Raw genomic sequence first — 13,706 nt, forward strand, 5'->3', positions numbered from 1 at the left:
AAGCACAACCAGGCTGTTGACCAAGGTCCTTCCCTTCAAGACATCTGCATTGGCGAAGAAAAAAAAAACACAAGGGGATCTGTCTAAAAAGAAAATTATTGAACATTTAGATGTGGCTATTTTTTTCAGAGATTAATGAATGTTTTAAAGTTTTGGTTAGTTTGCTGCTTGTCAAAGCAAACACAGCAGCCTTGAGCAAAGGGAAAGCAACTGTATTACCTAAAATATGGTTCAAAGTGCTCTAGTAGCTGGTTGTAGCTCCTCTGCACAGACTGGCCCAAGGACAGTGGGAAGAGGATGACAATGACCATGGTTATGAATGCATAAGTGAAGGTGTGGAGGTAGAGAGGGAATGTAAATTGGAATTTATTTTTTTGGTCCCACCTAGGCTGCAGTTGTGCATCTAATGAAGGAGTCCCAGCCTTCAATGAGTCTTGTATTCCTTCTTGGAGAATCAAACTAATAGACTGGTTTCTTACTAAGGGTAGCTAGAAAACTACAGACATGCGAGTGTACCTGTACTGTCCAGCCACAGGATCTGTCCAGGATATGACTCTGTAAAGAAATGCAATAGGATAACACCAAACTTCCAGATTTTTAAGTCTGGAGATACCACTCACTACTTCAGAAAAAGTACAAAAAGGCATGAAGGTCTACTCGAAATTGTTGGGGATGGAGAGAAAACTGGAAAAGACAGGGAAAGATGGGTGGGATATACGCTGTCAGGTGAGAAAGGGAAGCAGATAAGGAGAATGGATGTCTGTTGTGGGAACTGTGGGGTCAGTGCCATGGCAGAGGAGGGCAAGCCAGAGAGATACAGTAACAAGAGGTGAGGTAAAGTCTCAGAGAGAGAGAAAGAAGGGAAAAAAAGCGGTGTTGTCCAGGCAACCGACCTCTTTACTGCACATTACAGAGAGAGGCAATCAGATCAGGGAGGAGAGGGATGTGGTGTTGGATGAAGTGGCTGATTTGGGAGCTCAGTCACTGCAGTGCTGAGGTGGGGAGGAGAGTACAGTGGGCTGCTCATAAGCCTGTCTATGTTGTCCCCATCCTCGGGCTCTGGGCTAGAATCAGGATAGGCAGAGGAGGACAGTCCCAGGAGCACCTGCATTCACTACTATTCATAAAGAGCCAAGGAGGATTACAATGGTGGTAATGACGTGAGAAATTAAGGGTTGAGTGGAAGGAGACTTTTGGGACTACTTGGCCACAGCCATGCTGAGACCAGAATATAAAATGCTAGCACATCACACAGAGATGGGCACCCCTTCCTTCCTACACTGCAGGGACCTGATGGAGCCCAAAGACTATTGCTGCAAATCAGGAAGTACACGGATGTGCTGGTCAGGGTCACAAGATCCGACATACAGAAATGTTGGATGAGTTGCCCATACTCCATGCTGAATGGTGGAAACAGAAAGAGCGGGTATTCCGAAGAAAATTTACTGGGACTGAACATCTAACCCACCATGGGAGAGTCTGGATTTCATATCTAAGGTAGGGGAACGAAGGTAGGAGTAGCTTCAGCCAGTCCTAAAATGAATCCAGGCCCAAGTGTGAATCACCATCAAGCTGGATGGGGTGACACTGGTCTCAGGGTGAAGCAGATGTTGTAGGACTTCAAGGGTGAGTGCAGAGTGCTGGACAGATGAATGAACTGGCCAAAGAGGTTCAGCTCACAGTGAAAACAAAAATGGGCAGATCAGAAGGACTATCAGGCTGCAGAGGTTGATATCTGAAGGAGCTGGTGGCAGGGCAGCATGCTGTCACTCACAGCCAGAGGCCCAGGACACGACTGACCTCCACTTTTGCAATTCAGCTTTGCAAGTGCTTGTGTTTGTAATTGTAACATGCTGTTGCCTGAGGTGAGCAGAAACACGGTGGTAGGGCTGGGCTTGGCTGCAGGGTCTCCTAGAGGAAGCAAGAGAGTCGGTGACAAGGACAAGTCCTGTGGTTGGCACCAAGCCTCCCAGGACAACAGATCTCCTAAGCCTAGCCCAGCCATGTTAGGGCAATACCTTACCAACGAGTTGGATAATTCACAGTAAAGGCTGACATTATTTTATCTACCTCTTATCTAATGCCATTTTATCCATCTTCTAAATCCAAACTTCAAAATACAGTTACCTAAAAAATGAAGTAATCCCCACAGACAAGAGCTTAGAAGCTAAAGTTTAAAGCATAAAATAGCAGTAGATGATGGAGAGGATGGAGAGTGGCCTAGCAATAACATCTGCCAGCTCCCTCAGCACTCGTGGGTGCATCCCATCGGGGCCCATGGACTTGTGTATGTCCAGTTTGCCTAAATGATCTCTAACCCAATTCTCCTCAACCAAGGTAAACTCTTCCTTTCTCCAGACTTTCTCTCTTGTCTCCAGGATCTGGGATTCCTGAGGGCTGGCCTGAGCAGTAAAGACTGAAGCAAAGGCAGCATTCAGTAACTCTACCTTCTCTGTATCCTTCTTCATCACAGCACCCACCCCATTCAGCAATGGGCCCACATTTTCCCTAGTCTTCCTCTTGCTACTGAGGTATTTGAAGAAGCCCTTCTTGTTGTCCTTGACATCCCCTGCCAGATTTAATTTCAAATGGGTCTTGGCCTTCCTCATCACATCCCTGCATACTCTGACAACATTCCTATATTCCTCCCACGTGGCCTGTCCTTTTTTCCACATTCTGTATACTTTCTTTTTCTGTCTGACTTCTGCCAGGAGCTCCTTGCTCATCCATGCAGGTCTCCTGCCCCCTTTGCTTGACTTCTTACTCATAGGGATGCATTGATCTTGAGCTTGGAGGAGGTGATGCTTGAATATTAACCAGCTCTCTTGGATCCCCCCTTCCTTCTAGGGCCCTAACCCATGGGATTCCTCCAAGTAGGTCCCTGAAGAGGCCAAAGTTTGCTCTCCCAAAGTCCAGGGTTTCAATCCTACTTATTGCCCTGCTTCCTCCTCGCAGGATCCTCAACTTCACCATCTCATGGTGGTTTGTACAATACAATTCAAAAACACCAATAGTGTTTTATTCAGAAAAAATAAGCAGCTTTGCTTTGAGTAAGCTCAACATTCACATGAGATGCCATTTGCCATGATTACGCGAGCCAGAGATGTATTTTGCCCCAACAGCTATAGAGAGGGCTATCCTTTCGAATGCTGTTCTCAGAGACTCTCAGCACCTTCCAGCTGTCTGCACAGCAATTCCCACTGATCTATCCTTAGGTTTCTACCAGTGCTGATCTGATCTTTGGTTCTCCCCTCAATTAGATTGTTTTCCTCTGGTTTACTTTCTCTGTCAGTCCATCTTATTTAAGCTACATTTTGGGGGGGAGGGAGCTTTGCATTTTTTCCTAGGTGACTTTCTAGTCTTCAGCCAGATGGGGCCTCTCTTCTTCCCCTCAACACAGTGAGGAGAGTAAAAGCCTCCTCTGTTCACTTTGGACAGGCTTCTAGCACTTATAGGATGGTTTATCTGGAAATAGCATTTCATATTTTTCCATGCTGGAATAGAGAGTCCCCACTGTAGACTGAGATACAAGCAAGTATCTTTCCTGCTGACAGAGAACCATAACAGAAAATGTTCTACCCATCCCTCTTTTAGACCAAGACAGGAGACATCAGGTGCTCTCCCCACCCTGCCATCTTTGACCTCACAAGAAGCTCTTTATCTCCAAGTTCCTCCTTTCACAAAATCACATCTGGAAGGAACCTCTGGAGGTCTCTGGCCCAACATCCTGCTCCAAGCAGGGCCAAATTAAATCAGTTCATCCACATCTTCTCCAGTCCAGAGTTGACCATCTCCAAGGATAGAGATCCCACACCTCACTGGAATCCCTGGTCCCTCTGCTACTATTTGACCACCCTCCCATGCCCTTGCAGAGCAATCAGCTGGTGCTATGCCAAAACCTCTATTAAACAAGTATTACAGAAGCAGGCAGGGGGTACTGCACCTACTTAGGTTGTCTTTTGGTCCCCACTCACCTGTGGCTCTCTCTGGACAGCTGGTTCTGCATGAAAGGTAGGACTTGAGGTTGCCCAGGGTGCATGCACACAGAGAGAGATGGGCACTTTGAAAAAATTTGTACTAATAAAAAATTCTTCCAGGTTCTCCCTCCTCCATCCTGTCCTCTCCATCTCCCACACTTAGGAGGTTCTGCATCTGAGAGGAACGCAAGACCACACAGGCTTTAACACCCTTTTATGTCTGTGTGTAACATGCTAGAAGGGGCAGGTGGAAGCGTGAACCAGCCTCTGTTGCAAACATGCATTTGACAGGACATCTCAACCTCCTTTTCCTGGCAAGCAGGAAAATATAAATGCATTCTTTAGAAATACATAAACACATAATTTAACATCTGCTTTTACATAGGCAGGACTTCCAAGGAAAGAAAACCACACTGTAACCCTGGGGTAAAGCTTATACATTCATACAGTTTTATCTTGGTCACTCATTAATTCTTTGCATCACTTGCACAAGCGTGATGAGAGTCAGCAGTTGTGTTTGGGTTTTTAGACTGTGTCCCTGCTGTAGCACAGGCCTGTAGTGTTTATGGGTATCCTACCTCACCATGTTTAATGCTGTAATGCTTGCTTTCAGGCACTTGCTTAGCAAAGGCTGATTCTCAGAAAACATCAGCCAATGTCCTTGACTATAAGCAATATGAGGTTTTGCCTGGAAATGTTATGACTTGTAGGGTGGCCCTGTCTTTCACTAGACATGACAATTACTCCTCGGTGTTTCCAACAGCGCAGAATGTTTTGTGGGACAGAGGTTATTTCCAGCAGGCTTTGGCCCTGCATGTTGCAGGGCATTGATGGGAGAGGTCTTTCCAAAAGCAGCCTCAGCCACATGCGGCCTGATTTGGCCAGAGCGACTGCTGAGGCTGAAGGCAGCTGATGACTTCTGTTGTATTTATCACTGGGATAACTGTTGCCTTTTCAAAAATACGGTTCCCAGGCTGGTCACGACAATCTGCAAGTATCAGGGACAGTCCTGCCCCGGACCAGCCCGAAGCAGCGCTGAACAGAGCTCACTCAAGTTGCTCTCGTCATTCTCTTCTGGCTCACTGCATGAGTTGGAGGGGTTGCTGTTTGGCAAACTGTGTCCTGAGCCCATCCTCAGAGATGCTTGTGCCTTTGGGCTTGCGCTCAGCGTGGACGTGTCCCTGAGGCACAGGCTGCCTGCAGATACTGGAGTTTGCTGGTAGTTTGGCAGGGTAGAATTTCTGTGGCTGAACAACTGCGCTACCAGAGATTTCTGGAGGATTTTCTGCAGGCTTTCACAAGTCCTCTGCTTTGTGCTTAGCTGGGTGTAATGCAAATCCAACTGCAGGAGCACATCTGTCTGGAGGAGGAGAGCAAAGGACACAAAGTGAATCAGAGACTTAAAGCAGAACTTCTTTGCTTTTTCTGCAGGCACTGTCAAGAAATTACAGGTTTGGCTGGCTGTTCTGCAGGCTCACAGCCCCGTACTGTGGTGTGCTGGAGCAATGCTACTGCCAGAATAAGTGGGCTCTAATATATGTTCATGACGGTTGTGGGCCTGAGACACAGTTTCTGGATTTCATGACTCTTGAGATGCCTGGCCAGGGCACTGTCACTGAGAGCACTACCTCCCCAGTATACTGCTGCAGGGGAGCAGGAGTGGAGAGGACTGTGCCCAGGAAAATTACACTCATGCAAGGAGCACCGTGATGTCTGTCCTGGCCAAAGCACACATGAGAGAGAGGCGCACAAGGGGAGGAATATGAACCACTTAAAGAAAACGTGCATCACACAGTAAAAGCTGGCAGTTTAAAACAGCAGTGCTCTGCAGGGATCCATTCTCAGTCTAGCACTATTTTAGATCTTTACAAAGATGGTGAAGAAATCAGAAAGTAACACATCAATGGCAGCCAAATTCCTGAACATGAACCCTTAGCACAGGGCTGTGACTAAGACACCTGGCTGTACAAAGAAGGGAGATGGATAATGGAGCAGGAGGGAGATTTTCCCTACGTGTCTGGCAGGCAATGCAGGGTCCAGGTCCCATGTCTGCACTTAAAAAGCAATGCTGAATGCCTGGAAAGGGTTCAGAAGAGAGCTCCAGGAACAATCAAGGACTGCAAGAACTGCCATACACTGAGGCACTTAAGGTACTCAGCAAACCGAGCTTGTTTCAAGCAGATCCAGACAGCAACTGGATTGCATTTGGTGCAAGACCATGCAGAGCAGAGGCTTTACTCATGCAGATAAGCACCTCGCAAGATCCATATAAGACAGAAAAAAATCAAACAAGAAACAAGGTACACACTGCTGCTTGGAGAGAGATAATCCTTTGGAAGAGACAAGCCATGAGACTAGCAATTCTGCCTCTTCTGCAGTCTTTAAATATAGTCTGAGTGTCTTTTGAAGTCCTCCTTGCTCTTGGTTCAAGCAAGGAAGGGCTTGGTAGTAACACTCTGAAGGCAGGGGCTAATTTCTCCCGCCGCTCGAGTCCCTGGCCAGCCTGTGAGTCCAGCTCCCCAAAGAGCACACAAGCCTAGTTAGACATCCTTCTTCACCTGAAACATTCGGGTTACTCTGATCTCCACCAGGACCAAAGCACCAGCCTGAAAAAGGCATGGGGGCAAAGAACAGCCTCTCTGGCCAGACAGTGTGGAAGGGCAGGGTGAGCCAGCAGAAAGAGGCAGGTTTTTGTGCCTCTGAGATGCCTGGGCTCCTAGAGTATTCACCTGGGTGTTACCCTGCAATACAGAAGGGTCTCAACCCAGTTTCCGTTCAACTGCTGCATGCAGTCCAGGGATATCAGAGGGGCACACGAGGCTTGAGCAGGCAGGGATAGAGAGTACCAGTTACACGAGGGTGTGGGAGAACTGCAGAGATTCCCACACAGCAGCTTTTTACCTGAATTTTCTGCAGTCCAGTGAGCTGGAACGCACAGTCCTGCTCCTCCTGCTTGTAAACAGAGGCAAGCAGAGACTCCACTTGGTCTGCACAGCTATCCTTCAGGATGGCCACATCTTGCCTCTCCTGGGTTAGGAAAACAAGAGGAAACGCATCAAGTTTTCAGCATCAGCCCATCAAACATACTGCATCTTGTTTTGGATTTGATCCCTCTAGGATGGGTGACAGCCTGGGACCCATTATCCACCAGCCCCTTGCATGCGACGGTGCTACTCTGCCATCCGGCTCCGGCAGCTGCTACAGCTCACTCCTGCCAGCCTGGCTTGGCCAGCGCGAGGATGTGCTGGCCTGTCTTTGGCCACGGGAGCTGAGCGGCCCAGGCAGGCCCATTGCGGCCCTGCATAAAGCTGGTGGAGTGCAAGGAGGGCCAATCCTCGCAAAGCTTTCTCATCGCTGGTGTGAAATGCCTCACTGAGCATGCTGATGCAGGAGGCTGTCTGGGACCTCACAGGGACGCAGAGGTTAGAGAAGCCCTGGGGGCTCTCACAGCACAAAGGGGCTGTAAACAGTGGCTCATGATAAGGACGTTCATGTTAGTTTTTACACACCTCCCAATTGCTGGGTGCAAGTGGACAAAGCAATTTGTTTCAGGCTGGGACACAAGGGAGAAGGTTGGGGTTGGAAGCTCAAATGGTTGACCCCAAATGCTGGCTGGGATCTGCACGTGTCAGGGTCGCCCCTGACTGAAAGGGTGGTAGAACAGGAGTAAACACTACATCATCCCTCTATAGCTGGTCCAGTGGGTCCATTGGAGGCAAGCTGCAAAACTAGCATTATCTCTATATAAAGCAAAACCAGATCCTTTCTGTGCACTCAGCAACTTGTAACCAGAAAGATAATGAGAAACCACAGAGAGTTTTAGGAAAGATCAGGGCAGTGAATGGACTTAGCAAAAAGGGAACTAGCTGTGCCAGCAAGGGGAAGACGCAACTTGGAGGGGGATGAAGTTGCCCTCCTGCTGTGTTGCTTAGGGTGGCCTCATCCTGGTTTCTTTGACAGGTCTGAACTGTGAAATGGGAAGAGACAGACTGCAATGCAGAGCACTTTCTGCCAGTGAATACTGCCCTCTCCTGCTCTCTCCTTCCTGTGCCAGCCATCCTCTCTGCAGGCCCTGCTCCAGGCTCTCCTAGGCTCTTTGCATCAGATCATCTGCTCTGATCTCCCGTCTGCTGCTCTGATGTGGTCACAGCCCTTCCAAGCCCAGCAGCCTCGGTTAAACTAAACTTAGATTTCAAAACAGAGAGGTTCTCCAGGCACAGGGCAGATCAACCTGCATACCACTAACATGGCCACAGGGCTTCAGCAGGAGGACCGCATTAAGGAATGAGCGGCCATACTGGGTCCAGCAGGCTCCATCTCACCCAACATTGCTGACATCACGCTGCAGCACATGCTTAGGGAAGAACAGGAGAAGGCAAGCACACCCCCACCCAGGATGAGCCCATGCTGCCAGCCTCCTGCAACGGGAAAATCGGTGACTCTCGGAGCCAAAGATGGTGTCTGTGCTTTCAGCAGCCTTTGGGGGACTCTTACAAACATGTCCAATTTCATTTTGAACCTTGCTAGACTTGTAATACCCACAGTGCCCTACTTGCTATTATGAAAACAATCTGTCCAGTCCATGGTCAGAAGTCATCCACATGGTCACCCTCCCTGCCCACATCTGCTCTCTGATGCCATATTGCTCTCCAGAGTTGAGGCCTCTCCTCTGACTTCCTCCTTAGCCTCCCCATTGCTCTTTCCACATCTGTCTTTTGACTTTTGCAGCTCTGTCTTCTCCTGGTGCATCTCCACATCTGTGACCTCTCTAATTGTCTCCTCTCTGGGGATTCACTGGCCTGTAGGAGCTGGGGTTGGGCCATATTCCCTTTTTTCTCCTTGCAGGCATGGAGGGGGTCTGGATCAGGTAACTTCTAAGTGCCTGGTTTTGCAGTTGTGTTACCACCCTTGCAGACACCAGGAATCTTCAATGATTAACATCACAGTTCAGTTTTTAGAAGCAAGGCAGGAGTGCTCATATCTCTGCTATTACAGTGGACTCTTCTCCCTAACGCCTGTTTATTGTGCTACAGTTTCAAGCCCATTGCAGCTGGGCCACCCTTTTTTTTCAACCTATCTAAAAAAATACTCAGCATACTACAAACATGATTAGTGTGAATACAGTAATATTCCATCACAACTGAAAACACAGCTTATGAAAAGCCAGGCAGCACTGGGATGTTTGGATGGGGTGAACCACCCTGCAGCCCTGAGTGACTGGGACAAAGCAAGCCCCAAGTGCTGAACGTTCAAATCGGATGCGCTGTTTTTCTCTGCCACGGACCTGGCATCCTTCCCAGAACACCTATCCCTGGAAGGAGCAAACGCTCAGCGCTGTGGTGAAAAGCTCAAAGTCCCTTCAGCATCCATGCAGGGAAGATCTGCCATCCAGCAGATCCCACTCTGACTAAGACTGAGTGATTAACAGATTAAATGACTGCATGATTAAATAATTTTGGATTTACCAGCCAGCCACACAATGCCAGTCTGCTTCTGCACAGGGGGTTGATCCTGTGTCCTCTTCCTGAGGTGAGGGCCCTAAGGATATATCCATATCCTAGGATATGGACCCTAAAGTAGAAAGGGCCAAAGGTGTCGTGTGGCCCAGACCCTACTACGAGGCAGATCCAGTGACACACGTCATGTCTGACAGATGCATTTCCAGCTGCTCTTAGAGATCTACACGAATGGTGACTCTGTGACACCTTTAGGCAAAACCTCTCCCAGACCTTCACACTCTTTACCATCTTTATCACGGCCAACCTGGATCTTCCTTAGTACTATTTAAACCATTATTTTCTTCCATCATCACAACAACCTTTTATGTATTTGAGGGTCCCCCCTCTGCCAAACTTTGCTTCTCTTGCCTAAATCACAGTTCTTTCAATCTTTCAGTTTATTACTTGGGATATGTTTCAGCTGGTACACTTTTTTCATGAAACATGGGTCCAAAACTGGATCCAGTGCTCCAGCCTCAGCAACAGCGAGGGGAGCCAGAGAGGATCTCACCCAAATCTTGGAGCTCTTATTTATACCCTCAGTACAGTTTTCTGTCCTGCTTCCATTTCTCCAACCAGTGTGGACCTCAGACAAAACTATTACCTGAGTCGTTCTCCATCCTGTGTGTACACTACTGCTTACTCCTGCCCACAGGTAGCACCTTGCATCTGTCCATGCTGAATAATAGTCTTGCTCGCAGACTGTATCTCCAGATTATCAAAATCTTTCTGAAACCTAATCCTGTCTTTTAGCATCTTGTGCTGCCAAGTGTTACAGCATGCATCTGCATATTTAATAAGAGCATGCTACAACACATTACTGAGGTCATTAATGAAAATATAAAACACTATCACAGCCCTGGTCTTTCAGAAAAAAACAACATATTTTTATAATAATATTCACATCTTCTGAACTCTCCCACCAAGGCCCTGTCATACTCATTCATAGTCTTGCTTGTGTATGAAGGCTTTGAGGTCTTCCTGGCCATTTTTCATTCTTTCACTAGTATTCAGATGTTGGAGATGCTTACTAGACCAGCTCACCAGCCTCTTTCTACTTTACTGTAAATATCCTCATCCCCCTTGTTTTAGGTCTCTGCCCATGGCACCACTGCTTCTGTGTGCTGCAGGGTTTTGACATTTGTCCACCTTGATCCTAGTTTGAAGACTTCCTCAGTAATCTTGCAAGCCACTTTGCAAATATACTCTTTCCTCTTCCCACCACTTCCTGAATCAGTAAGACCTCACTGTGCAGAGAGGCATCTCCTCCTGCCCAGCCCTGGTTCTTTCTGCCTTGCACTCCCATTCCCATGATCTTGCAGCCCCCTTCCATAGATGGCTCTGTGGGGTCGCATTAGGGCCTCTCGCAGGTTTAGCATGGGATCCTGGTTGGTTGGCAGAAAAAGCCTTGGCAGCCCTTAGGTGTCATCTTGGATTCGGGTTAGTGGGGACAGCACCTCTTGGGATGTCTCCTCCAGTAAACAGCAGGTCCCTCCATCTCCTATTACCCACAGGAAAGTCAATTATTGTCAATAATTTGGGGTTAATTAGAAAAAAAAATCACCAAGTCCATATTCTAATCCCTAATCCTGAGGGATGAATTAAAGCCCTGAAATGTGAGACGCAATACCCCTTTACTGACAGCAGCTTGCTATTCATGCAAATATCTGCACTCTGCTAAATTCCCAGCCTCAGTAGTCTCCTGTTCTACCACAATATAATTACAGTGGATACAGGCAAGTATTTCCTTCTGTTAGTCTCCATCATTTCTTGCTGTGTAGGAGTCAGGAAATGGAGAAAAGGATTTTCTAAATTAATTTTTCTATCCCATTCATAATTACTTATAAATGTTTCTATGGTAAAATCCCCATGGTGGGGATTTTGTTATTTTTTAGTGAAGATGATGTTCAGGAATTGGCAAGACCAGAGTTTTGGCTTACCCAGAGTTTCAGATATTCAAAATGAACTGGGGAAAAGGTGACTGGAGATACCATTAGGTCAAACAGCTCCAGATCAAGTGATTTACCTTGAAAACAAGGGGATCCATGACAAAAGTTAAAAAAAAAAAAAAAAAAGCATTTAAGCGGCACATAGCAAAAAAATGGAACTGTCTAACTCTCAGCATCATTCTTTTCTGCATATTTCCTAAAATAGTCTCTCTCTCTGAAGACAGTCCTTGTCAAGTAAAAATGCAAGTCAGGCAAGGCATGAGATGGGAGAGAACGCTACCACTGAATAATGAAAGAAAATGGATCTGTGCTACAAAAGACCATTGTAATTATCTCTGGCAATCCTACAGTGAGCCCAGACTCTCTGCTCAAGTCACTCTGACAGGCAAAATATGGCAAATTGTGGAAAAACTATTCCTTCCTTGACCAAATGGGTCCATGGGTTGATTCCCCAGGGGCTAAAACATGCATCTTGCATCATGCCTATGTTTGTCTGGCTTCAGCTTCCAGCTCTGGGGTCTTAGCCATGCAAGTGCAGCCCAGACAGTCATCCAGGCTCCCCTCAGCATCCCTGAGGAGGGCTGGCACAGTGAGGATGCAGCCCACTCACCCAGATCGCAAAAAGAGTCAGGTGCCCTCCTGCAGACACCCTTGCATCTCTCTGTTGGTGGGCAAGGGTGCTTGGTCCCAAGCATCAGTGTGCGTGGCCTCACTGCAGCTGTCTAACGTGGGGCAGATGAATTGCACACCAGTGACAAGATCTGCTGCCATGTCAGCAAACGCCACTGGGGGTCAGTGTGTGCTAGCTCTGCCATGGAGCAGGATAGGAACAGGGAGGGGATCCTAGGGCCCTGGCTGCACCGGGGTCCCTTTTCGGTCTCCTCAGTCCCTCTTGCTCCAGCTCTGGAAGCAGGAGGAAGCAGATGGACTCCCTTTTCCCCACAAGCGCTAATATGGGGTGATGCACACAAACACCCGCACACAGACACAGACACCCACAAACAAATTTCATGCATGGTTAGGGAGCTCACAAGGGGAAATGATGCTCCGGCTTGGTACTGAGTAATGGGCAGGATCAGGCTCCAAACCTCCTGCTGGACACACCGCTCTGCATCAGTGACTACAAGATACTTAGGGTCAGCATCCCTCCGGGAGCAACAGGGGCCGAAAAATCCACCACAGTCGTGCTACACTTCAGCAAGGGAGCTACAGAAAATGAGGAAGATTGTTAACAAAAAGGAGCAGCAAAGAGAATTAAATTCTTAGAGGAGGCATGCAGACTGCTGGAAAAGACCATACTGAGAGCATGGTGCCTGCCTGTTAGGAGAGGTGTGAGAAAGGGTACAAGGAAGCTGGTATGGCTGAACAGTAAACAAGCACATTAGGATATATTGTTATGTTAAGATACATTAGCACAGCATATTAAGAAAGCATCATTCAAAAAGCCAGAACTGTTTCCAAACAAAGAACATAGAAAGGATCAACTCCAGCAGATTAAATGCACAGATTTAATCAGGCAGACCGAAAAATATCAGTCTGAGGAGTAACTAGCTAAAGGCATCAAAACTAGCATTAAATCCTTTTTCCAATGCATTAGGAGCAAGGAATGTGGCAGGCAGTCTGTGGGACACTGATGTATGCAAGGAGCACTCAAAGAGCACAAGGCCTTTGCAGAGGTGCCACGTGGATTATTTGGGTCAATGTTATTAGAAAAGGGGATCCTCGCACTGAACCAGGGACTATAATAGCAAGTTATGTGAAAATGTAACTCTCAGTGCTCAGCAGAAATTGCAACTTCTGTTAAGAATTGTTAGGAAATGGACGGAGAATAAATTTGAGAGTGTCATTACACCTCTGTGTAAATCCCGGGCTACACACACTTGAGGACTGTTCTGGTCCCCCCCCATCCCAAGGGTACAACAGACCCGATGCACTGACAGCTCAGGAGACTGAGACAAAGACTGAACACAAGTGCTCATAGAGCCTGCGGTTGTTGAAGGAAGAGCTCAGATTAACGGGGATGTCTGTCTTCATGCCACCAACCCCTGCAGGCACTCTGTCTGAAGTGGGGAGGAAAGAGGAGTCCAGACCTGGTGCTGGGCTGGAGAGAGCAGGATCACAGTGATCTCTAGGGCAGGTAGAGTAGGCACGTGAGTGTGCTCAAGGACTGTCACATGATGGGAAAAGTCACTTTCCTTTTCTTTTCCTCCAGACACTGCACAGGGCTGGTGCCACAGCTCCTGTTGGGATCCTCTCACTGAGTAAGAAGCAACCAGGCCCAG

General features: G+C 47.6%; 1 protein-coding gene across 5 annotated transcripts in view; it reads right to left on the reverse strand.

The window, feature by feature from the left end:
- Positions 1–2,997: 2,997 nt before the first annotated feature.
- Positions 2,998–13,706, reverse strand: part of LOC106487985 (mucosa-associated lymphoid tissue lymphoma translocation protein 1-like) — a 33,334-nt gene continuing 22,625 nt past the window's right edge. For 4 of the 5 annotated variants that reach the window (XM_067305470.1, XM_067305471.1, XM_067305468.1 and 1 more), the window contains 2 exons: positions 6,879–7,004; positions 2,998–5,337 (listed from right to left, as the gene is read on the reverse strand). In XM_067305470.1, the coding sequence (XP_067161571.1) occupies positions 4,975–5,337; positions 6,879–7,004 (489 nt within the window). In that variant the 3' untranslated portion in view covers positions 2,998–4,974. The remainder of the gene's footprint in view (positions 5,338–6,878; positions 7,005–13,706) is intronic. The other variant, XM_067305472.1, reaches the window with a different exon arrangement.

This window comes from Apteryx mantelli, chromosome 15 (genome assembly GCF_036417845.1).
Source record: "Apteryx mantelli isolate bAptMan1 chromosome 15, bAptMan1.hap1, whole genome shotgun sequence".
NCBI lineage: Eukaryota > Metazoa > Chordata > Aves > Apterygiformes > Apterygidae > Apteryx > Apteryx mantelli.